The 24,466-nt window shown below is 39.3% G+C and overlaps 1 protein-coding gene across 1 annotated transcript in view; it reads left to right on the forward strand.

The window, feature by feature from the left end:
* nphs1 (NPHS1 adhesion molecule, nephrin) overlaps positions 1-24,466 on the forward strand; it is a 155,852-nt gene that overhangs the window by 117,141 nt on the left and 14,245 nt on the right. The window contains exons 20-23 of the mRNA XM_048261958.1: positions 7,648-7,788; positions 8,299-8,420; positions 21,263-21,422; positions 23,345-23,501. Of these exons, the coding sequence (XP_048117915.1) occupies positions 7,648-7,788; positions 8,299-8,420; positions 21,263-21,422; positions 23,345-23,501 (580 nt within the window). The remainder of the gene's footprint in view (positions 1-7,647; positions 7,789-8,298; positions 8,421-21,262; positions 21,423-23,344; positions 23,502-24,466) is intronic.

Here is a 24,466-nt window from a genome sequence, read left to right on the forward strand (position 1 = left end):
CTGCCACAAGATATCCAGCACGTTGGTCAAGATACATCTGGGGCCAGGATCAACCATACAAGGCTGGATGGAGGGAACTGGGATAGAGTCAGACCATGGTGGATCGACGTGTGTTTGTACCCTTCCTCTCTGTCTCCTTCTCCCACTGTTTCTCCCTCTCACTCCCAAGCTTCCTCCTCTTCTTCCTCTCCCTCCTCCTCCTCCTCTTCCTCCTATCCCTCGACCTCTTCTATACTCTGCCCTGGCTCTCACTCTGGTCTCCACTTCTTCCTCCACTGCTTCACCTGCCTCCTCCGCCTCTTCTCTCTCCATCATTACCTCTTCCTCTTCTCGCATAGCCTCTCCTACTTCATTGTCCTCCTCACCTTGAGAGCTGTGATCTGACACATCCGACAGATTGATCTGACAATGAAAGTTGCACACCAAAAGTCTGTTCGGATTCAATATTAGCCCTATCTACAGTCTGTTATAATAATAATAATAATAATAATAATAATAAATCTATCTATCTATCTATCTATCTATCTATCTATCTATCTATCCATCCATCCATCCAGCTCTCGCAACAAAATCTAGGTCAAAGGGTGAACACCCCTGACGTAACCAATTGACATCCATTCAGAAGTTTTGTTGTCACTCGATATGGATTAGCCTACTCTGATGACTGCCATAGTGAGCTAGCTAACAACGTATGGAAGTAATGCCAAATCTATGCCAATGTCTTGTATGGATCTAGCAGATTAGAAGACAGGAATGAAGAAATGTCATGTTTTCTGAATTTTTCGGCAAAAAGGTAAAAGACATCCCAGCGCCGCACTGCACTTGTTGAAGTGTTACAGTAACTAGTGTTAGTGTTCAACGTTAGAAAGTTAGCGCTAAACTTAGCAATCAACTTAGCGATCACTGACATATTTTGTTTACGGTCATATTCTTTTATTGCCGACATTACATTTACAACTTACATTAGTGTCATTGCCATCCAATATGGGAAGATCTTCTTCCAGCACCTGAGATGGATCAGTGCACATCAAAACCGTCTCGGCCAGACTAAACCTGCGGCGTTTCGGTGCAGAAGACATTATCTCTTTGCCTGTTACTCTGTCTCGTGATTTCGGAGGCTATAATGTTTAGAATTGTAGGTCCTGACGGCGGGAAAAGAAGTAAATTGTAACAAATCCTATGATTGATGTGACATGAGTGACGATTTGGCAGATAGCATAGGCTACTGTAACTTTGAGACTTGAGTCCTCATTCATATCGGCTGAACTGCTGCAGCCGCACGGAGCAGATAGGCACATCTCGTAGCATAAAAGATCAACATATATCAAAGCCTACAAGCAGATTTTTTTGTTTTGATGGCTGGGGAAAAGAGTAAAGTGTTACAAATCCTACGACTGCTGTGCCAAATTGATCATGGCAAGATGAGTGACGTTTGTTAGATATCTTGGACACATGCCATCATTCATATCAGCTGAACCACAGCGGCCACGGAGCAGAAACAGGCACATATCGTAAAAAAACGCAAATATCTAAAAATAAATCAATACAAACATATGTGTTTGATTATGACAATACATCGAAGGGGATCTAAAATATTGATCTGTAGTGTACATAAGCTGTAGAAATTAAGTGATCGCCTGTATTCATCCATGAAAAAACACCGGCCGCTCACGGCCGTTACGGGGAAGAACAGTACGGCCGGCGACGGCCGTTACGGGGTACAGAGGGTTAATGGCTGTGTATAGGTAGATATTTGATGATAACTGAAAGTTGGAATGGCTCTAATGTTTGCTAGCAGTTATGCTAAGATTTTTAACTATGCTAACCATGTTACTTAGCTAACGTTTTCTAGCAGTTTTGCTAAACATGCTAACTATGTTAGCAATGCTAACTATGTTAACCATGTGACTTAGCTAACCTAGTTATCATTTTTAGTAGTTATGCTAACTATGCTAACTAGCATGCTAACAATGTTAATATGCTAACTATGCTAATTATGTGACTTAGCTAATCTAGCTAATCATTTTTAGTAGTTATGTTAACTATGCTAACTAGCATGCTAACAATGTTAACATCCTAACTATGCTAATTATGTGACTTAGCTAACCTAGTTAATCATTTTTAGCAGTTATGCTAACTAGCATGCTAACAATGCTAACTAGCTACAGTGGGTAGGAGTCATAGTCGATGACAAGTAACAGTTACAATGGCTGAACAGTTAAAAAGTTCAGTAGTTTAAAGGGTTAAATTGTTTAATAGTGAAATATTGTAGTGAGGACTTTTTTTTTTGAAACAGTTTTTGGCAGAGGAAGCAGTTGAACAGGATGTGTAGTCTTAATAGGGCCAGTTTGTATGCTTAAAGCCTGAGACTGGCAGTTGATCCAGGTGGCCTGAACACCTGCCATAGGATTCTAATTGCTTAACGGCCGTATTATGATGTCACAATCGGCAATGTTAAGTCTATGGGGATTTTTAAAAAGGTTTTCTTTAATAGTTTAAAAAGTATAAAAGTTTCAAAGTTGAAAAGTCATACCAACCCGATCTGTTTGAAGACCTACGTTACAAAGTTTGAATGAAGTTTCTAAGTTAAACTGTTCAAGGGAAATTGCGTACGCAAAAAGTGGTAAGCGGAATAATAATAAGAAGTAGAAGTAGTTGCCTAGGTAGAACAGTACAGTGCATTTTCATGCACTGTAACTAGAAATGCAATTCCAAGGAATTACCAGTGCATGAAAATGCTAAAGTTGTGATGTAAAATATCATGTATAGTTAAAACAGATAATACAGAGATGGTTACTACGGTGATGCTAGGATAGACATGGTGGTTGCATAGCTTAATAAAAGTTGATAGTTTAAAAGTATACTGTTTAAAAGCTGAATGTAGATAGTTTAAAAGTTGTTGATAGACAGTAGATAGTTTAAAAGTTGTTGATAGGCAGCTAGCTTAATAGATAGTTTAATGATAGTTTAATAGATAGTTTAAAAGTAGACCGTTTAAAAGTTGAAGGTAAATAGTTTAAAAGTTGTTGACAGACTGGAAGTTTAATGAATGTTGATATTCAAATAGTTTAATGGCTGTGTATAGGTAGATATTTGACGATAACTGAAAGTTGGAATGGCTCTAATGTTTGCTAGTAGTTATGCTAAGATTTTTAACTATGCTAACCATGCTACTTAGCTAATGTTTTATAGCAGTGTTAGCAATGCTAACATGCTAACCATGTTGCTTAGCTAACGTTTTCTAGCAGTTTTGCTAAACATGCTAACTATGCTAGCAATGCTACTTAGCTAACTTAACTAATGTTTTCTAGCAGTTTTGCTAACTATGTTAGCAATGCTAACTATGTTAACCATGTGACTTAGCTAACCTAGCTAATCATTTTTAGTAGTTATGTTAACTATGCTAACTAGCATGCTAACAATGTTAACATCTTAACTACGCTAATTATGTGACTTAGCTAACCTAACTAATCATTTTTAGTAGTTATGCTAACTATGCTAACTAACATGCTAACTATGCTAACCATGTGACTTAGCTAACCTAGCTAATCATTTTTAGCAGTTATGCTAACTATGTTAGCAATGCTAACTATGTTAACCATGTGACTTAGCTAACCTAGTTATCATTTTTAGTAGTTATGCTAACTATGCTAACTAGCATGCTAACAATGTTAATATGCTAACTATGCTAATTATGTGACTTAGCTAATCTAGCTAATCATTTTTAGTAGTTATGTTAACTATGCTAACTAGCATGCTAACAATGTTAACATCCTAACTATGCTAATTATGTGACTTAGCTAACCTAGTTAATCATTTTTAGCAGTTATGCTAACTAGCATGCTAACAATGCTAACTAGCTACAGTGGGTAGGAGTCATAGTTGATGACAAGTAACAGTTACAATTGCTGAACAGTTAAAAAGTTCAGTAGTTTAAAGGGTTAAATTGTTTAATAGTGAAATATTGTAGTGAGGACTTTTATTTTGAAACAGTTTTTGGCAGAGGAAGCAGTTGAACAGGATGTGTAGTCTTAATAGGGCCAGTTTGTATGCTTAAAGCCTGAGACTGGCAGTTGATCCAGGTGGCCTGAACACCTGCCATAGGATTCTAATTCCTTAACGGCCATATTATGATGTCACAATCGGCTATCTTAAGTGTATGGGGATTTTTAAAGTTTTTCTTTAATAGTTTAAAAAGTATAAAAGTTTCAAAGTTGAAAAGACATAGCAACCCGATCTGTTTGAAGACCTACGTTACAAAGTTTGAATGAAGTTTCTAAGTTAAACTGTTCAAGAGAAATTGCGTACGGAAAAAGTGGTAAGCGGAATAATAATAAGTTGCCTAGGAAGAACAGTACAGTGCATTTTCATGCACTGTAACTAGAAACGCAATTCCCAAGGAATTACCAGTGCATGAAAATGCAAAAGTTGTGATGTAAAATATCATGTATAGTTGATAGTTTAAAAGTAGACTGTTTAAAAGTTGAATGTAGATAGTTTAAAAGTCGTTGATAGATAGATAGTTTAATGATAGTTTAAAAGTAGACCATTTAAAAGTTGAATGTATAGTTTACAAGTTGTTGATAGACAGCTAGTTTAATAGATAGATAGTTTAATGATAGTTTACAAGTAGACCGTTTAAAAGTTGAAGGTAGATAGTTTAAAAGTTGTTGATAGACAGCTAGTTTAATAGATAGATAGTTTAATGATAATTTAAAAGTAGACCGTTTAAAAGTTGAATGGAAAAAGTTCAGTAGTTTAATGGGTTACATTGTTTAACAGTGGATTATTGTAGTAAGGACTTTTATTTTGAAACAGTTTTGGGCAGAGGAAACAGTTGAATAGGATGTGTAGTCTTAATTGATCCAGACTGTATGCTTAAAGCCTGAGGCTGCAGGTGGCCTGAACACCTGCCATAGGATTCTAATTGCTTAATGGCTGTATTATGATGTCATAATCGGCAATGTTAAGTCTATGGGGATTTTTAAAAAGTTTTTCTTTAATAGTTTAAAAAGTTTCAAAGTTGAAAAGACATAGCAGCTTTGTCCGTTTGAATACCTACGTTACACAGTTTGAATGAAGTTTCTAAGTTAAAGGAACCATATTTAAGATTGTGGCCAAAACTGGTACTGCAATCACTTTCAAAATACTGAAGAGCGGTGTATCCCCTCCCCCTCCCCCCTGACTCGAGGTTGCCAACTCGGATGGCGAAACACTACTGACTTTGTGATTAGTAGATAGGTGGAGGGTGGCGCATCAGGCCAAAACACAACATGACATGACAAAACACAACATCAACATCAGTTGAGGGCTGCAACTTCACTTTTTAAATGAATATATATATATATATATATATATATATATATATATATATATATATATATATATATATATATATATATAGTGAGGACTTTTATTTTGAAACAGTTTTGGGCAGAGGAAACAGTTGAATAGGATGTGTAGTCTTAATTGACCCAGATTGTATGCTTAAAGCCTGAGGCTGCAGGTGGCCTGAACACCTGCCATAGGATTCTAATTGCTTAACGGCCATTATTATGATGTCACAATCGGCAATGTTAAGTCTATGGGGATTTTTAAAAAGTTTTTCTTTAATAGTTTAAAAAGTATAAAAGTTGAAAAGTTGAAAAGACATAGCAGCTTGGTCCGTTTGAAGACCTACGTTACAAAGTTTGAACGGAGTTTCTAAGTTAAACTGTTCAAGAGAAATTGCGTACGGAAAAAGTGGTAAGCGGAAGAAGAAGTTGTTGAAGTTGCCTAGGAAGAACAGTACAGTGCATTTTCATGCACTGTAATAAGAGGAAGTTGTTGTTGTTGCCTAGGAAGAACAGTACAGTGCATTTTCATGCACTGTAATAAGAAGTTGCCTAGGAAGAACAGTACAGTGCATTTTCATGCACTATAATAAGAAGTTGCCTAGGAAGAACATTATAGTGTATATTGTAGTACATTTTGAAAAATATATATGTTATAGATATGGCACTATATGGGCATTGGGCCATGATATTCTCCCATTCAGTTTTAAGTCCTTTTTATTCACTTTTGATTTGCGTGCGTTTAATCAAGGCAGGTTGATAAAAAGGGGATGTCTTTAAAAAAATAGCATGAGACAGTGCTCATCATTAGAGATGCACCGATTTTTTGGACCAATATCGATTTTAGCCGATTCCGATTTCATTTCTTTTAACCACTTTACAGCACACACAAATAGTTATTTTCTATCTTTTCTTTAATAGAACATGTTAATATAGAAATGTAATCAACTTATCAGTAATGAAATGGCTGTTTAAAAATGGAACAGGGGAGCAGACACATTCTTCTTCAAGTCTGACTTCAGCTGCAGTATCAAACTATAATGCTTCCCAGTGTAGGACATTCATTGCACACACTACTAATATAATATGTACAGAGCCCCTAAAAGGGATTTGAGCAAAATAAAAATCTAAAGTTTAGTTTCATGTGCTCACGTAAAACTTTCATGTGCTCACCTGAAACTTTCATGTGCTTTCAGTCTCAACCCTTCAAATCAAACAGTAGCCTTATACATGAGTTCTCAAACCTTTACAACCCCAAAACATTCTAAAAGGCTAGTACCACTAGGCCAACTACTATGCATGGTGGTGCACTGACTCAGATGCATGCAGCCAAACAGCCAATAAAAGCATTTTTATTGAGATGGGTTTTTTTCTCTCCACTGTTACATATTTCATATGTACGGGTAACTCTTTAACACACCCACAAGGAGATGGTACTGCTCATAACCAGAACCCTATGTGATGCCAATGAATGTCCAAACTTACACAGGTAAGCGGATACAATACTGAAACCCACACAAATCTTTCTTACTCACAACCTCACACGGTACCGTAATAGTAGAGATCAAACAATCAGTGATTGCACGCCAACACAGGTGCTTTATGATCTGCTGTGGGCGTGACTGGGAATGCCAGTGTGTCTTAAAGTCTATCCACAGTCCTTAGTAGGCTGGGGGATCATTCCCCATACATATCATCATCATCAACCGTTTTTTATTCAGGGATTGAGTTTAAATTGACTGAGCATCAAGCACTTTTACAGCAATGCCCTGAGTTACAAAACATACAACAACAATAATCAAAATAACAGAATAGAAAGAAAAGAATAAGGGGGATATGTATGTATAAATAATAATAATGATATAGAAGGTCTAAATATTAGTCAAAGCAAGAACATTGTACAACAGCCATATCATCAATCATACCCTTGAATTGGTCTAGTGACACAAAAATCTAATTTGAGTAATTCTTGCAATTTGTTCCATCTGAAATATGATAGAGGGTCTCGGGACAATAGATAACTATAGGGAGCAACCTCAAATGAAAAAAAAATTCTTTACAAAAAAAAAAGTAAATAAGTAAAAATTACACATTTGCTTGGAGAACTGTTTATCAAACAGTTTATCATAAATGACATTTAAAACATGAGGAGTCCTGGGCACATACTCAGTGGACATAGCACTTGCTGCTTAAAACAGATGGAAAAAGATGTCTCTCATTGTAAAAACTGCCCTGTCTGATTGGGATGTTATGGGAAATGTCTGTGTTATTATTTTCTAGTTATAAGAATTTACTAAAGCTGTTCTGTTTTCAGAGACTGACTTTCGATACAGCTGGGATGATGATTTTGTGCTTAAGATCAAAAATGTGACAAGACATGATGCAGGAGTGTATGCCATTGAATGTTCAAATGACGAGGGGCAGAACCATACTCAAATCTACCTACATATTTCCTGTGAGTACAATGGTAGAAGATAAACAGTTTTTCCCATTATTCAGAATAAGGAGAGATGAAATGTTAAAGGTACTGTTAGTGGTTATAAGTAATTTCTAACCTGTAACAGCTTTACAAGTTACAGTGCTCTTCAGAATTAGTATTGGTTACACTTTACTTGAAGGTATCTACATAAGAGTGACGTGACACTGTCATGAACATATCATAAACATTATAAATACGTTCATGCCATAACGCTTCTGTCATTAAGTTATATTCGGTTTCATTATGGTTAGAGTTAGGGTTTGGGTTCATGTGTCATGACAGTGTCATTTCACTCTTATGTAGATACCTTGAAGCAAAGTGTTACCTAATTATTATTAGGCCTATCCTGATAAATTTGACTTAAAATAGGTATAACAATCCTCTTTTGGTGATGCATTGTAATCTCACAATGAAAACTATCAGAGTAGTGTACCAGTAGAGTTAGGGTGACTTGACATTCAGTATCTTTTCTTGTTTGATCTCCAGATGCACCAAGGATCAGAATGAAATCAAATATTGTGTATGTGGACATTGGTGGAACCATAGATCTGCTTTGTGAAGTAGAAGCCAATCCTGTATCCGCCGGAATGTTCTCCTGGAGTTGGCTTGTAAGTTCTAACTACAGTTTAGGTTAATTGTAGTTAATAAGATATATTCAGAATCAATTGTATAGAAAAATTAAGTATATTCTCTTTCCATGCTTATTTAGGCCTGCATATAATGTTATAGCCCAACTAACCTTTGTAAATAAGATCTTTTTTTTTTACAAACACTTCACCATGCTTCAAAATGCAGAGTATGTGAACAGCGTTTCCAAATGAAAACTAGCGCACACAGTCTTGCACTCCGCCAATGCTAAGCCAAGGATGTATGGTCCAGTCTCTCACAGCTGTTTGTAATTACCTAGACCAACAATGTAAGACAGGCACACAGCAAGTCCATAGTATGCAATGCTATGCACAAGGCAAATACACTACACTAGGGGCAGTGGTAGCGTAGTGCTTAAGGAGCTGGGCTAGCCAGAAAAGTTCCACCAAACTTCCAAAACTTCCACCAATGTGCCCTTGAGCAAGGCACTTAACCCCTAGTTGCTCCAAGGACAATGACCCTTGTAATATAATTGACATATGTAAGTCGCTTTAGATGAAAAACGTATATTACATGAATGTACACAATAAAAACATGCTGGGGCCCTAATGTATAAAAAGGCTGTGTAGAAATCATCCTACATTTGATCTAAGATAATTTATGATGGTACATGTGATTCAAAGAAAACAAACATACAATACAAACATTGAGACATTGTGTAACACTAGGTAGCAGACTCAAGAACTGAAACACTGAAAGACTGAACAATAAGGCAGTGTTTATATACCCAACCAAAATAGTAGGACAAAATGAAACACAGGTGAATCCAACAAAGTCAGGGGACAGAGGAAGAAAATGTCTGAAATGGTGGCATCTGGTGGATACACTGAAATGGTATCAGACTACATTTGCAAATGCATAGACGATGTTGTACCGCAAGTGACTGTATGGACTTTTCCTAATCAGAAACCATGGGGGAATGGAGAGGTCTCTTCAGCACTCAAAGCCCTAACAGCAGCCTATCATTCTGGTAACCCTAGTGAGTACAAAATAGCCCGTTATGAACTAAGAAAATCCATTAAAATTGGCCAAGAGACAGTACAGAGAAAAAGTGGAGTCATATTACACGGGATCCAACACCAGGGATATGTGGAGTGGGTTAAGGATCATCACTGACTACAAAGGAAAGAGCCACAGAGCAGATGCGACCTCTGTCTTTCTTGCAGAGGAGCTGAACTCTTTCTATGCCCGGTTTGGGACACCCACCAGGTCAGAGGTACTGTTAGAGCAAGACTGCTGCCCTTTTCAGGTATCTGTGACAGATGTGTGCAAATCCTTCAGAAGAGTGAATGCACATAAACCTCCAGGACCTGATAACATCCCGGGGCGTGTTCTTAAGGCCTGTGCTTCTGAACTGGCAGCGGTATTCAGACATCTTCAACCTCTCACTGCTACAGTCTGTCGTCCCCACATGCTTTAAGAGGGCCACCATCATCCCAGTCCCTAAGAAACCATCAGCGAGCTGTCTAAATGATTACTGCCCGGTCACTCTGACCTCTGTTGTGATGAAGTGCTTTGAGAGGTTAGTCAAAGACCACATTACATTCTGTCTGTCTACTGCATTAGACCCACTCCAGTTTGCTTATAGGTCTAACAGGTCTACAGATGATGCTGTAGCTTTGGCCTTGAATACTGCTCTCTCTCACTTGGATCAGAACAACATGTACGTACGGATGCTCTTTATCAACTTCAGCTCCGCCTTCAACACCATATTACCATCTAGGCTCATCATGAAACTGCAAGACTTGAACATCAGTCCCTCGATGTGCAGCTGGATACTAAACTTCCTAACAGGCAGGCCAAAGGCAGTACGGCTAGGTAACACCACCTCCTCCAGTCTAACACTCAGCACTGGTGTTCCACAGGGTTGTGTTAAGCCCCCTGTTGTACTCACTGTTCACATATGATTGTGCAGCCACTAACCACTCCAACACCATCATTAAATTTGCTGATGACACCACCATAATCAGCTGCATCAAGAATGGTGATGAGTCTGCCTACTGAGCAGAGGTGGCAACAATGACATCTTGGTGTCGGGATAACAGTCTGCTGCTCAATGTAACATAAACCAAGGAGCTGATAGTGGATTACAGACGACTGCAGGGAGAAGAACACGCACCAATTCACATCGGGAGTGCAGCTGTGGAGAGAGTCAAAAGCTTCAGATTCCTGGGTATAAACATCAGTGAGGATCTGAGCTGGACACATCATATTGGTGTGGTCACAAAGACAGCTAGATAGCGGCTCTTCTTTCTGCACCGTCTGGAAATTTGGCAACAAAATATTTTTACCGCGGTACAATAGAGAGCATTCTGACTGGTGGCATAACAACATGGTATGGTAACAGCGCTGCCCAGGATCGAAAATCGCTACAAAGAGTTGTCAGATCAGCACAGCGCATTACAAGGACTGAGTTACCATCCATCCAGGACCTCTACAGCCAGAACTGCAGAAGGAAGGCCAAGCGTATAGTCTCTGACCCCAGTCATCCCAACCACTGTCTTTTCACCCTCCTGCCTTCTGGCAGACGATTCAAGAGCATAAGGACCCGTACCAGCAGATAAAGGTATAGTTTCTTCCCGCAAATCAGCAGGATGCTGAACCATCCTTGAAAATCACCACATAATGGCACTTTTTTGGATTATTTTTTACCCTCTTCCTCCTTCTCTCTCCATCCTATTTTTTATAGTATTTTTTAAATGTATTCTTGAAATTGAATGGACTCTTGAGCACAAGGAATTGCAATGCTGATTAATGCTTTTTTATGAGTACATGATAATAAATTTGAACTTGAACTTGACAAAACCATCATTACAGGTTCTGTCATTAGGGCCCGAGCACTGACAGTGCAGAGCTGGGACGAGCCGGGAAGCCCTATTGTTTTTGTAAGGATTATTGTTCTTTCTCTTATTCACTTTTTTTGGGACCTTTTTTTGGTTGCCATGGTCGAAAACGCAGGAAATTTGGTACACACGTCATTTGTAGCGCCCGATACTCAGGGCAATACCCTGATGTGACTCATCCAGTGGATGACATACTTTCAGCTACACACACCAAATTTGGTAGGTGTATGTATCTCCCCAAGATGAACAACTTTCGTATGTACAATGCATTAACCATGCCCAACAGGAAATGAGGTATTGGGATTTTGTGCGTTATGGGCATTTTCCTAGGTTGATCCAATTAATGTCAAGTATACCATGGTAATGATGATATTCACATGCCCATAATGCATATTTGGCATAGCGCCACCAATTAGCAACAGAAAGAATGACAATTACACTGATGTCACATGATCAATTTTAACATACTCCTCGTAGATGATTTGTCAGATTCATGTGAAATTTGGCAAACATGATGCCAAGATGATTTTTTTATGATTTTAATATCTCGCCACATAAACAGGCAATGTGTCATAAAGTCACAGTGCATTAAATGAATGGTCTGAAACTTCTCAGGTTAATTGGATATCATTATAATCGTAATATCTGACACCCAATGGGCATGCCTGGCATTGCGCCACCACCTGGCAAAGCAGGAAATGTGCCAGAAATTGGCAATGCCTTAACTGATAGTGATGGGACAACCGACTCTTATATGCAAGTCGGTTCAACCGGACGGTCGTTGGTTGGCCTACCGAGTTAATAGATTCGGTCACCGGTTCGCGCGACGGGGGGGTTATATCGCGCGTTACTTCCCTTGCCATATCGCTCCAAGACATGTAGCCTCAAGCTGCAAATGTCATGCTCTCCATGTCTCTGAAATTAGCTGACATAGGCTACACACTCATATTGACCTACACTAGATTACAGTCTCGTTCAGCCTGGCACGGTCTTCGTGAGGCTAAGCAACATTCACTTCTCTAACATTTAACTTTATAACTTTAAGATAATATGACGTGTAGGCTAATATGAGATGTAGGCCTACTTCCCCATCGATAATGTGTGAATTGCCATGAACAAATAATAGGCTACGATGCACTAACAAGGTTGGTATGAATCAAACTTGCCGAGAACCAAGGCAAGATAAAGGGTAGGCTACAGCGGTTGTTGCACGGTTACATTCGGTCTCATTCTGTCTCCTCGTGACAGCCTGCAGCCTATAGTCATTCACTTCTAAGCATTTATTTAACATGACTACTAAGATAACATTAGGCCTATGTGTATTTGTAGGTATGTGATATAATACTTTCCCATCGATAAAATGTCCATGAACATAAGCATCTAGTTTGCACTAGAAAGGCTTATGTGATCGGTTGATTACAACTTGCCGAGAACCTAGCGAACTGTTTGACTCGTGTGGCAGCCACGGTTACGAGGCCCGGAGAACCTAGCGAACTGTTTGACTCATTTCACAGCCACGGTTATGAGGCCCAGAGCCATACAGGCTCATCATAGTTTGACTGATTATACTACCACTCCAGTAGAGACGCTAATACAAGATACGATGAAAGAGTAGCGACGAGAACACTCGAACACAGCCAATCAAGCCAGTGTTGCTCTGTATGTGAAAATGAATGATGTTGAGCAATAGTGATTGATGAGCAGTAGTTGATTTTCAAAGTTAGTTGCACTTATCCTTGGGTTGCTTTGCAGTGAACAGTAATCCAGCACAACTGAAAAGCCCCTCACAGGCAGCTGAGGCAGGCAGGCCAATGTTGAGGAGAGGGCCCTTGAAAAGTGGAATACGGGGGGCACAACATTTTCACCAGGCATTAGTAATATTTTTATTTAGGGAAAAAGTTTTGAACACGCTAAGAAAAAGCACTAAGGAAAGGGAAGGAACGAGCTGCAATCTGTAAGTAGTTAGAGAGTAGTTATCCTTTCTATCTGTGCAAATTAATATAAGCTTGGTTAGTAGCCTACATATTGATGGGCTATAAAAATGTTTTTCATTACCAAGGTGTCACACAGGAAACATTTCATGATGGATAAAAGCAAAAAGCTCTCCCAAGACCTTTGCAACCTTATTGTTGCAAAACATATCAATGAAACTGGTTACAGATGCATTTATTTCAAGACTTCAGAATCTTCCAGTAAGCAGCATGGGAGCCATTATCTGCAAGTAGAAGAAACATCACTGCATCATCAACCGGCCATGCACAGGATCTCCTCGCAATATTTCTGACCAGGGAGTCAGAAGGATAGTCAATTCCAAGAGCCAAGGACCACTCGGAGAAATCTCCAGAAAGACTCGAAGGCAGCCAATTCAATTAAATTCAATTAAACAGTTCTGGAAGTAGCTAAAGATCAGGATTCACAAGAGGGACCCCTGGAATCTGTTTAGAACAATGGGCCAAAATCACCTGATACTGCGACTAATACGTTTTGTCAAAGCCTACAGGAAATATCTTGAAGCTGTCTTTACAAACAAAGGCTTTTCCACAAAGTATTGAAGAAATTTCAGTAGGCACGTTCAATGCTTTTTTCTTGTGTCATTCCACTTTAATACACATAACTCTTATGTTTGGATTTTTTATATGTGTGTTAATATAATGTGTGGTGAACATTTTGAATAGACTCACTGGAAGTTTAGGCTAATTACTGAAAAGAAAATTTAAGCGTTCAATACTTATTTCCACCATATATTTATTTTACCTGAATATTTTAACTTCCAAATTAAATGTCAAAATGAATGTCAGACGAAATATAAAGTTTGACAGACTGGATTTTGTATACATCACTCTCCCTTGCTAGAGAGCTAAATGGTTTAGTCCGCCTGCACGATTCATAAGGTAGGCTGGTCTATCTTTTGTTTATTTAGTTGAGCATCGCTAGTAGTGGACCGCTAATTGTTGTGCTGCTGGTGCAATGTCTTTCTCCAAGAAAGCCAAGTCAGGTTACTAAAAAACAAAGGCCAAAACAGGAAAGAGAGACATCAAAATAAGGGGAAACAACTGCTAATAAACTTCTTTCCAAAGAAAGGAGAGCACAAACGTCAAAACACGAAATCCCATGGTGTTTGCTTAAATATCTTCGCAATCATTAGTGCTAAAATGAACTGAGACAACCAATTGAAATAGCCTAGCGGAAAATACACTTTCATAGGTTATAGGCTACACATGTAATCTGATGTATTTCGTGATCCAGCTCCATCTCCATTACTTTCAGAAAGACTGCATGGCGCCAGCTTGATTAATGTCCTGTTGTAGGCTACATGCTGATCATTCTCACTAGGCTAGTGGTTTAGGGCGCTTTTTTCTCTCCCTTTCTGTTTTCGTTAGTCTTTTTTTTTTTTTTACTCAAGTAACGGATGGGATTTTTGATGTAGTGAAGTACAATACTTCACTCAAAATGTAATCAAGTAAAATTTAAAATACTGATTTTATAAACTACTTAAAAAATACAAAATACACAGGAAAAACTACTCAATACAGTAACGTGAGTAAATGTATTTCGTTACTTTCCACCTCTGCTTAAATATTGGATATCATGATTGTGATGATATTCACATGTGTAATTCACATGCCTAGCATAGCGCCACCATCTGGCCAAGCAGGAAATGTGCCAGAAATTGTCTATGCTTTGAATGAATGGTCTTAAACTTCTCAGGTTAATAGATATTGTGATTATGATGACATCCAGACACCCAATGGGCCTGCCTGGCATATTTCCACCACCTAAGCAAGCAGGAAATGTGCCAACAAATTTCAATGCTTTGATGGATTGATCTGAAACTTTACAAAATAGTGGATATCATGATTGTGATGATATTTACATGTGTAATTCACATGCCCAGCAGAGGAGGCCTCTATAGGTATGAGCTACACCAGGCACGCAACTGAAGCGTTCCGTTCGCGACGCGTAAAATCCATTTTAAATGAATGGTCTATTTTTTTGAACGTATGCGCTGCTATCAGGTCTGGTGTATCTACTTCCATTGATTATAGTGCCAGCTAATTGTTGCAGCAGACGCTACGCGAACGGAACACTTCAGTTACGCGCCTGGAGTAGCTCATACCTAAGACTACAGGTGCAGTGCTTCACCAAAACAAAAGGAAAAAACAAAACAAAAAAAAATCTTACAATAATCCCAATTTTAGTCCTTTGACACAGAAATACAGTCACTAGCACAAGCTGTTTTCCTGAAATCAATTATGTGATTGACAACAGCGCTATCGGCTACCCGTGGTGGAACAGAGAATTACAGTGAATCAGACTGCTTCACCAACTTTTTGTTTTGCTTCACTACCATAGATATCACTGTCTCCATTAGTGAGCTTGCTTGTCATCACTTTTCAGTTGCCTTCAGTGACCTTACTAGAATTTCATAAATTGTGTAACTCATTCACATAATTTGTTTTACATTCATTTTGTAAGGTACATCGGATTTTTTTCTGTGCAGGGGAGAACGTTTTATTTAGAATTATTGTGTGTGGCGGTCTCCCCACCAGTCAGCTAACGTTACATAGTAACTCGCTAAGTCCTAGCAAGATGGATTCGACCGAACTTTCAGGCGATGAATGGATGAACATCGTTGACCAGAATCTTACAGGATTTTTTACAGTCTTTTGAAATGAGGAGAACTTATGAGTGAATGCAGAGGGGAGACCACGAGACTTCCTGTGAAAATAACACAGTTAGTAGGTGCTAGGGTAAGGAGAAACTTGTTCCATGTAGGCTATGCATTAGAAAGTGCAGCCTCTCAAAGTAGCCGTCCTGCAAATTCACTGATGTGTTATGATCGCATTAGCCTATGTTATGGATGTGTTATAACGTCAATAGGCAGCTCTATCTAACCGTAGTACGGTAGACAACAAGCTACAACCCGGTTTTCATCCGAAAGAACCGTGTAAATATGTGGATAAATAAAATGCATCCCAGCCGAGCGACATGGGGCCGTCTACAAAAGGGGTCTCAAACTCAAATGAGCTGGGGGCCACTTCTGCCAACGTCATCTGATTGGAGGGCCACGTCAGTGTTAAAGAATAATGCAAAAAAAGAACGGCTATTTCTGAAAATGCAATGTTCTCAAATACTACACAAAACTGCAAACAGAAAGTGCAAAATAAATATTAATACAAATTATAAAAACAAACAAAACGCATAAAAACAGGTATGTGTGTGTTTCACACCAAATAAAATATTATTTCAAAAAAATATTTAAACCTGGCAAACTTAAGGCGCCAGGGTTAGAAAAACAACATGGATTTTAACATCACAATTTCAAAAGGCTTGAAAGTGGTCAGAGATAGTTATAGATAGAAGTCCTACTGTAAATGTAAAAATCTTTGAGTATAAACCAAAGTTTATGAAGGGGGTACATTTACCCATTTAATTTGCCACTGGATGGCAAGCACCTTAAATTAAGAACCTTCCAGTAAATACTGGACGTTGAACATATTTGAGCAGGTTTATTCTTTTTCTGTCATATTACCCACATAACAAATTAACAGTAGGCCTAAGATGTAAACCAACAAAAGTAAACTAATACTATAACCACAAACCGTTATTATAGGCCTTTACAGGGCTCTCAAATGTCACGCATTGAGCGTGACAGTGACTCATTTCAGTCTTTTGTCACGCTCTCCCGCCACACATTGTATTTCTCACGCAGAAAAACTATTTAGGCCTATATATTTAATATACTGTGGCAGCGCCCAAAATGTCTCTGGCTGCGCCGCTCTCACTATGGAACCGGCAGGAATCAAGCGCGTCTCCCCTGGAGTTGAGCCTGCCACTTATAAGCCAATCAAAAATAACGAGAGGGGCTACACAATAGCCAATCAGAAAATAACTGTATTGTATCTGGGTAAGATTTAACGCAACAACCAATGAAAACGCTGCATCCTGGAATTGTTGAACGTGAATTATTGAACGTGAACCTGTTACCTACTTCTTCCAAGTTTTGTTCACCTTGGAGCTTCGAGCATCAGTTCATGGTTTCAGCACAGAGTAAGTCATCTTTTAATGTTACAACAAATCCACAACTTGTTTGACACAAACAATGACAACGTGACTGCTGCTATAGAGAATGTTTCCCAGATAATTAGCATCAGTTGTTCATGACTGTCTGTAACTTAGCCAACAGTTTCACAGCCTGTTCATTGACAACACTTGCTCAGAACAAGTAGCCTATGCCTAGTCATACTTTCGTTCACACGATGACTGACATATTGTCACATTCTAAACATCTCTCTCTCCAAATAGGCTTAATCATTTTATTAGAACTAAACAAATTAAAGTGTATTGCATAGCCTATTGTTATAGGTCACTTTTAAAATCACGTCATATTATATAATTATATCCTGGCCATGGATGCATTAATCATTGCATCTGTATTCAAAAATATCGGGTAAAAAGCAATTAAGCATCCTTTCATTCACCCTGAGAGGAAAGCCCCCTAAAAGGTCTAGGTTAGTGGATGCTCAGAGGTGGTGAAAAGGCCCATTATTGAATTGTCAGTGCCATGTGTCAAATCATTTCTTTTGCAAATCTGAGCAATTATAAATTATACTTTTGCCCCATTTTGACTTAGGAGGGCATTGCTCCTACATACTTTAGCCAATAATCAAACGTCTGCTCTCTTTTGGAAGGCTGAGACACTTTTGGAAAACAATTAGAACTAGATGTACCGTGGAGCGGTACAAAATATGACCGCCGCCCAGTCCAGCACATTTTTTCCACAAAAAGAAATCACGCTGAAAGGCCTATATGATTCTAACTGTCTCACTAAATTGCATTATCCACACTCAATTCTCACTGGTATCTGCTAGAAAACAAGTACCAAAACATGATTAGTTCATAGATTTCACATGTAAAATAAATTTTATACAACCCCACCTCCATCTTGCCTGTTCATAATTCTGAGAAATTCTTGATTGTTTGCGTTATGTTTATGTTATGTGTGTGTGTGTGTGTGTGTGTGTGTGTGTGTGTGTGTGTGTGTGTGTGTGCGTGCATGCTTGTGTGTGTGCCTGCGTATGTACATATGTCTACTGTGTGAGTATGTGTCATACGTATGATTACTGTGAATGTATGTGTGTGTGTGTGTGTATCTGTTTGTGCACATGTGTGCACATGAAATGGGTTAACATGACCCCTGGAGGCAAACATCTGAAAAAAATGGTCATCCTAGGCCCTACAGTTCTCAAGATATTCACAGAGAACTGTGTCTGCCCTACCCTCCTTTCGGGGGGTCCAGTCCAGCGGGGGGGCTACAGATCAAAACGAAAAATGACGGTTCCATGCTATCCATGTGGGGGTACATGCCCACCAAGTTTTGTGTACCCGGTCTTTCAGTGTCGGGAATCCTTGTTGGTGTACGCCACTAAATGTACACATAAATTATTTTATTGTAAGGCCCCCATGAACGAAAGTACACAAAACTTGGCATGCATTCAGAGGGTGTCATAATGATCCTACACTTTTAATTTAAATTGCAGTTTTGACCTGTGATGAAAACACCTATTTTTTGCGTTTTAATTTTTAACTAGGTGGCTATACATGAAATAAGTGGTAATGGGATGGGTTGACATGCCCCTTAAGACCAACATACATAAAAAAGGTGGACCTCCTAGGCCCCACGGTTCTCGAGATATTCACAGAAAACTGTCTCCGCCACCTACAGGCCAGTTGGTGTATAGTAACATAAATTAATTTATTGTGTGGCCCCCCATGAACGGAATTCCACAAAACTTGGCGTGCATACAGAGGGTGTCATAATGATCCTACACTTTTAATTTCGTGCAGTTTTGACTATGTTAGGTCACAGATACCTTCAATTACAACACCTCATTTTTACTTTTTTGTGTTTAACTAGGTGGCGCTATACATGAAATGAGTGGTTATGGAATGGGTTGACATGGCCCCTTGAGATCAACATAAAAAAAAATGGTCCTCCTAAACCCTACGGTTTTCGAGATATTCACAGAAAACTGTGTCTGCCCTACCCTCCTTTCGGGGGGTCCAGTCCAGCGGGGGGGCTAAAGATCAAAACGAAAAATGATGGTTCCATGCTATCCATGTGGGGTTACATGCCCACCAAGTTTCGTGTACCCCAGTCTTTCAGTGTCCCGGGAATTATTGACGGATATAATTATGGAAAAGCTGGCTGGCCTATGTATAATATATTTTTATTTGGGTAAAAAATCAATAGCTTCACTGTTATTAAGCTTAGTGCTTCCAAAATCACTACACACATCTACTGTAGGGCCTCCACAACAACACACTACACCTGCTAATTTGGGAAAAGCTGGCTCGGCCTATTTATAATATATTGTAGCGATCTAACCCACAGACAAGAATCATCTTTGGTCAGGACAGCCATTTATTGGAACAGGCATCAATGCAAAACACAGACAACTACATAGGGCAACACAGGGGTAGTCTCAGCCGCACATGTAACACACAATAAGGGTTTACCACACACATCAATACGGGGATAAACACATGAGGTACAACCGAAGAGACTAACACGCTAACAAATACACAACATGGTAAATGCAAATACAACTACTATAACCGACATTACACATTATAGCATTCACTCGCACTGCATTCTGGGAGACAATCACTCAACATCAGACATGTACATCCACCGGCGCTACAATATTTTTGTTGGGGACAAAATTAAATAGCTTCATGCCTATTGAGTCTAGTGCTTCCAAAATCACTCCACACATCTATATCTCCTCCCTATACTACACCTGTGAATTATGTAAAAGCTGACTGCCTATTTATAATATATTTTTATTGAGGGAAAAAAATCACATCACATATCTACAGTCTCCCAAGAAGCATACTACACCTGCTAGTTTGGCAACATCTGGCTCAGTCTATTTTTAAGGGGGAACAAGTTCAAGTAGCTTCAAGCTTTATGAATCTAGTACTTTCAAAATTACTCCACACATCTAAGGTCTCCCTAGGATCATACTACACCTGCTACTTTTGCCAAATCTGGCTCAGCCTTTGTTTTTATAATTCTTTATTGACACTGAATTATGTCTATATTTTGCTGGTGCTAGCTAAACTCAAACTGACTTTCACAGTGACAGCCATACGAATGGCAGGCAGCTAAGTTAGTCATGACAAACGGGAGGATGCTAACGTTAAATATATTACATTTTCATGTTTTTTTTTTGTAATTTTCTTACATCAATACAATATGATCGTCACTGACATCAAAACATGGTGGTGCACATCTCATCTAATGAGAAAAGACGTGGACGCTTGTTAGAAGCCATAACTCCAGAGGCAACGTAAGTCCTCAGCCGATCAGTCAGTGTGTGTAGGCTAAACTCAAAAATACCAGTGAAATGTCAATAGCGACCTAGCCATTTAAGTGTGTCAAAATAAAAGTCTGGTGTTCCACTAACGCTTTATTATTTCATGTATGAAGGTTATACTGTAGCAGATATCTCTTTAAGAATTGTGACTGGCCGCGGCCGTTACAGGAGAATATAGAAAGGCCGTCGGCGGCCGCTATGGGGTATAGAGGGTTAATGGATGTTGATAGACAGATAGTTTAATGGCTGTGTATAGGTAGATAACTTTGATGATAACTGACAGTTGGAATGGCTGAAGTTAATTTTAACTAATGTTGCTAATTAGCTAACTATGCTAACAGTATTATGAAAGTTAACTTATCTACAAAGCTAACTATGCTAACAGTGTTACTTAGCTAACTAGTGAGGACTTATTTTGAAACAGTTGTGGGCAGAGGAAACAGTTGGCGGATAACTGACAGTTGGAATGGCTGAACAGTTAAAAAGTTGCCCCCACTGTTAAAAGAAAATCTAGAGGAAACACTGTCATGTACCCTTACCATAAAGTGTTACCGTGTGTGTGTGTGTTTGATGCAGGGAGATGGAGAGATAGACCTAGAATCTCAGCATGAAGATGGTACAACTGGATGGCTGACCCTATTTGAGGTTACTCGTGCCCACACTGGAACTTACCAGTGCAGTGTCGACAATGGAATCAGTCCTCCTGCAGTAGCAGAAGTCAAACTCATTGTTTATTGTAAGATTCACATTACTAACTGTATATGTCATATGTAAAAATTGGGAGCATATTTTAGAGGTAGTACCATGATGGTAATGACTATTGATATGTATGCCTGCCTAATATAGTACTAGCGGCACTGGTGTGATATTTGGCTGTTCTCATGACATGGCAATATATACAACACAATAATCAATAATTACAAGGATACAAGGAAGTTTATTGTCACATGCATATAGTTACTGGAAGTAAGAAATGCAGTGAAATTATGTCTGGTGTCAGCCTATTTGTGCAAAGTGGGGGGGTAAAAAGTGCAGTAGAAGAGGGGTTTAGTAGATTAAGTGGCAAGGGCTGCATAAGAAAGGTGGGGGAGGATTGGAATTGGGGGGGGGGCACCAACAAGGAGCACCCAAGAGCAACAGGGGCAAGGAAAAACTCCCTTACCAAGGAAGAAACCTTGGGCAGATCCACGGCTCAAGGGGCTAACCCAACTGCCAGGGGTCTTGGTGTGTGTGTTGGGGGGATGACAAGGGAGATGGGATAGTGTGCTGTGTATGTGGGGAGAGGGCAGTGTGCAATATGTGTGTTGGAGAAGCTTCCTCATGAAATAATGTGCTGTGTATGTAGGGGGGGGGGGGGGGGCAGTGTACTGTAAGTATGGTGAAGGGACTTACTATTGCAAGCAGATTACTGTATGTATGATGTATGTGAGTGATGAAGATGTGTGTGTGGGCGGGAGGGGAGTGTAGCAGTGACTGTGTGTGTGGTGTGTGTGTGTGTGTGGGTAGGTGGGGGCAGTGTGCTGTAAGTATGTAGAGGATGTGTGTTGAAGAAGATCCTGAAGACAATGTGCTGTGTATGTAGGGAGGGGGGCAATGTGCAGCAAGTAGAGGAGGCTTACTGTAGCAAGCAGTGTGCTGTATGTATGTGAGGTGATGACAGTGATGATGTAAGTGTGTGTTTTTTGTGTGTGTGTTGGGGATGGGGGTGGGGGGGGGCAGAAAGGCTAGGCAATCAAGGACATGGGTAGATGGAGGAGAAATCAAAAATAATAAATAAAAAGTTATATGGAGATGTGCAAAAGTTGGAGAAAACTAAATAAAACTAAATAAAAAAATATTATTATTAAAAGGCAATAGTGGACTACATATAATTATGAGATGAATTTTAGTTGAAAAATCCCTTGAAGATATCATTAAACAATTAGTTTGTTTGCAGGAAACACAACAGGATAGATTCACAGACAAAGCTGATGAGAAACAGATACATACTCAGTACCAGTCTATTGTGTCATTAATTATAATTTGGAATTATAGGCATCAGTATTATGAAGTTAGTGTCAGGATCTTCAGCAAACAACCCAAACAGCCCCAAACTCTGTCCCAATTGTTAATCTATCTAGATTAATGCCATTCTCCTTGTGTGACAGACAGTGAAGCTCATGTAACAGGTGCTGTGCACCTCATGCACTAGGCACTTTCGCCAATTAGAAGTGACCAAACTTGGATCTACAATACCTGTCAAAAAAAAACACAGCTATATTTCCCCCCAAAATCATGCAGCCTTAAAGGAGAGGCATGTTCTGAGGGCATGTTAATTTGCCCCCATGTTCATGCCCCCAGAGTGTAGCACTGTAGCTGCCTGGCTCTAGCTTTTGGCTGCAGCAACTTTAGCTAGGTAGAACTGATTGTACTCTGTGTTCAAAAAATAGATCTAGGTGAAAAATACAGTGGTGTATGTTGAGGGAAAATGGGGCTGTTCAAAATTTCCAAGGCCACATTTTGTTTAATCTCCTCTCCAAGTGTATGCAAACTCCTTACTGATGTGTTGGACTATATCTTGTCTGTATTGTGTTTATTTGAATTTGTAAGGCTAAGGATATTTTTGTTTTTATATCTTAATTTTAACAAAGTATTTAATTTAATGTCAATACCTGATAGTTAAACCACACTTGAAGAAGGGGCCTCAGTGGAATAAGGTTGCAAGTCGTGGTGATGGTGTCAGCACAGTGGATATAGCATGTCAAGCAGAAGGCATACCCAAGGTTCATTTCAACTGGGCCAAGAATGGAATGATCATGGATTTCAGCAATCCCAGGTAGGGATGTATTCTCTTTGTTTCAACATGCATAATCTAAACTAATTCAAAATCACTTACATGTCTTTTGATGATATAAAACACATGGTCAGTGGCAAAAAGCTTAACTACATTTAGGGGGCTGTCCAGTTCACATTCAAGGTGGTTTTGTTATTAAACGTCGTGCGCATTGTTCAAAAAGGTTGTTCTTCTGATTCTTAATCAGTCATGGGTGTGTTTTGGGCGTAACATCCTTTCAACCAATGAAAGTGAAATCTGTCATTCCCTTTAACAACAAGCAGTACAACTTCAAACAGCGCATCTGTATTTTGCCAGTCAGCGGAGCATTGGAAGGAATCTGTTTGCATGCGAAACCGTGCATAGAACACAGGGATTCCACAAAACCTTGCTTTACTGAAACCTGTTCATGCATGCATTCTGCATTCTACATGCATTCTGCACTCACCTATTATTTGAACTCAAAGGCAAAGTGATACTATCATCACCTAGCCTGGGTTTTCCCATGCTGCCTTATGCGCACGATTTTATTCACACTGCTAGGCAGCCTGGATTCCATGGACTTTGTTTTCCCCTCAAAGAAGGAACCAATCACAGAACGGAGGGGGGATTGCAAGACGATGATGACACACCGAAGCGGTTATGAGCTACGTACGTATGGCCAATAAACGGCTCTGGGCATTTGCAAACCACGATTCAAATACGACAAAATGAATGTGTAGTTCTCAATGAGATGGGGTTTGGTGTTAGCCAGGCTAATCATCACCATGGTCTCTTAGGAAAAACAGTTCTGCACAGTTATTTACTTTCACTATTAATTGACATGGGGTTACAATCAAAAACCTAGCCTGAAAAAAGCAACCGTTACCCCAATAATGTTTGAATGACTGAATAAAAATCCTAAGGCCATTTAATTATTTGCCTACAGGGCAAACAGGTCAGTAGATGATGCAGTAAACAACAGGGTT

This window comes from Alosa alosa, chromosome 13 (genome assembly GCF_017589495.1).
Source record: "Alosa alosa isolate M-15738 ecotype Scorff River chromosome 13, AALO_Geno_1.1, whole genome shotgun sequence".
NCBI classification, from domain to species: domain Eukaryota; kingdom Metazoa; phylum Chordata; class Actinopteri; order Clupeiformes; family Clupeidae; genus Alosa; species Alosa alosa.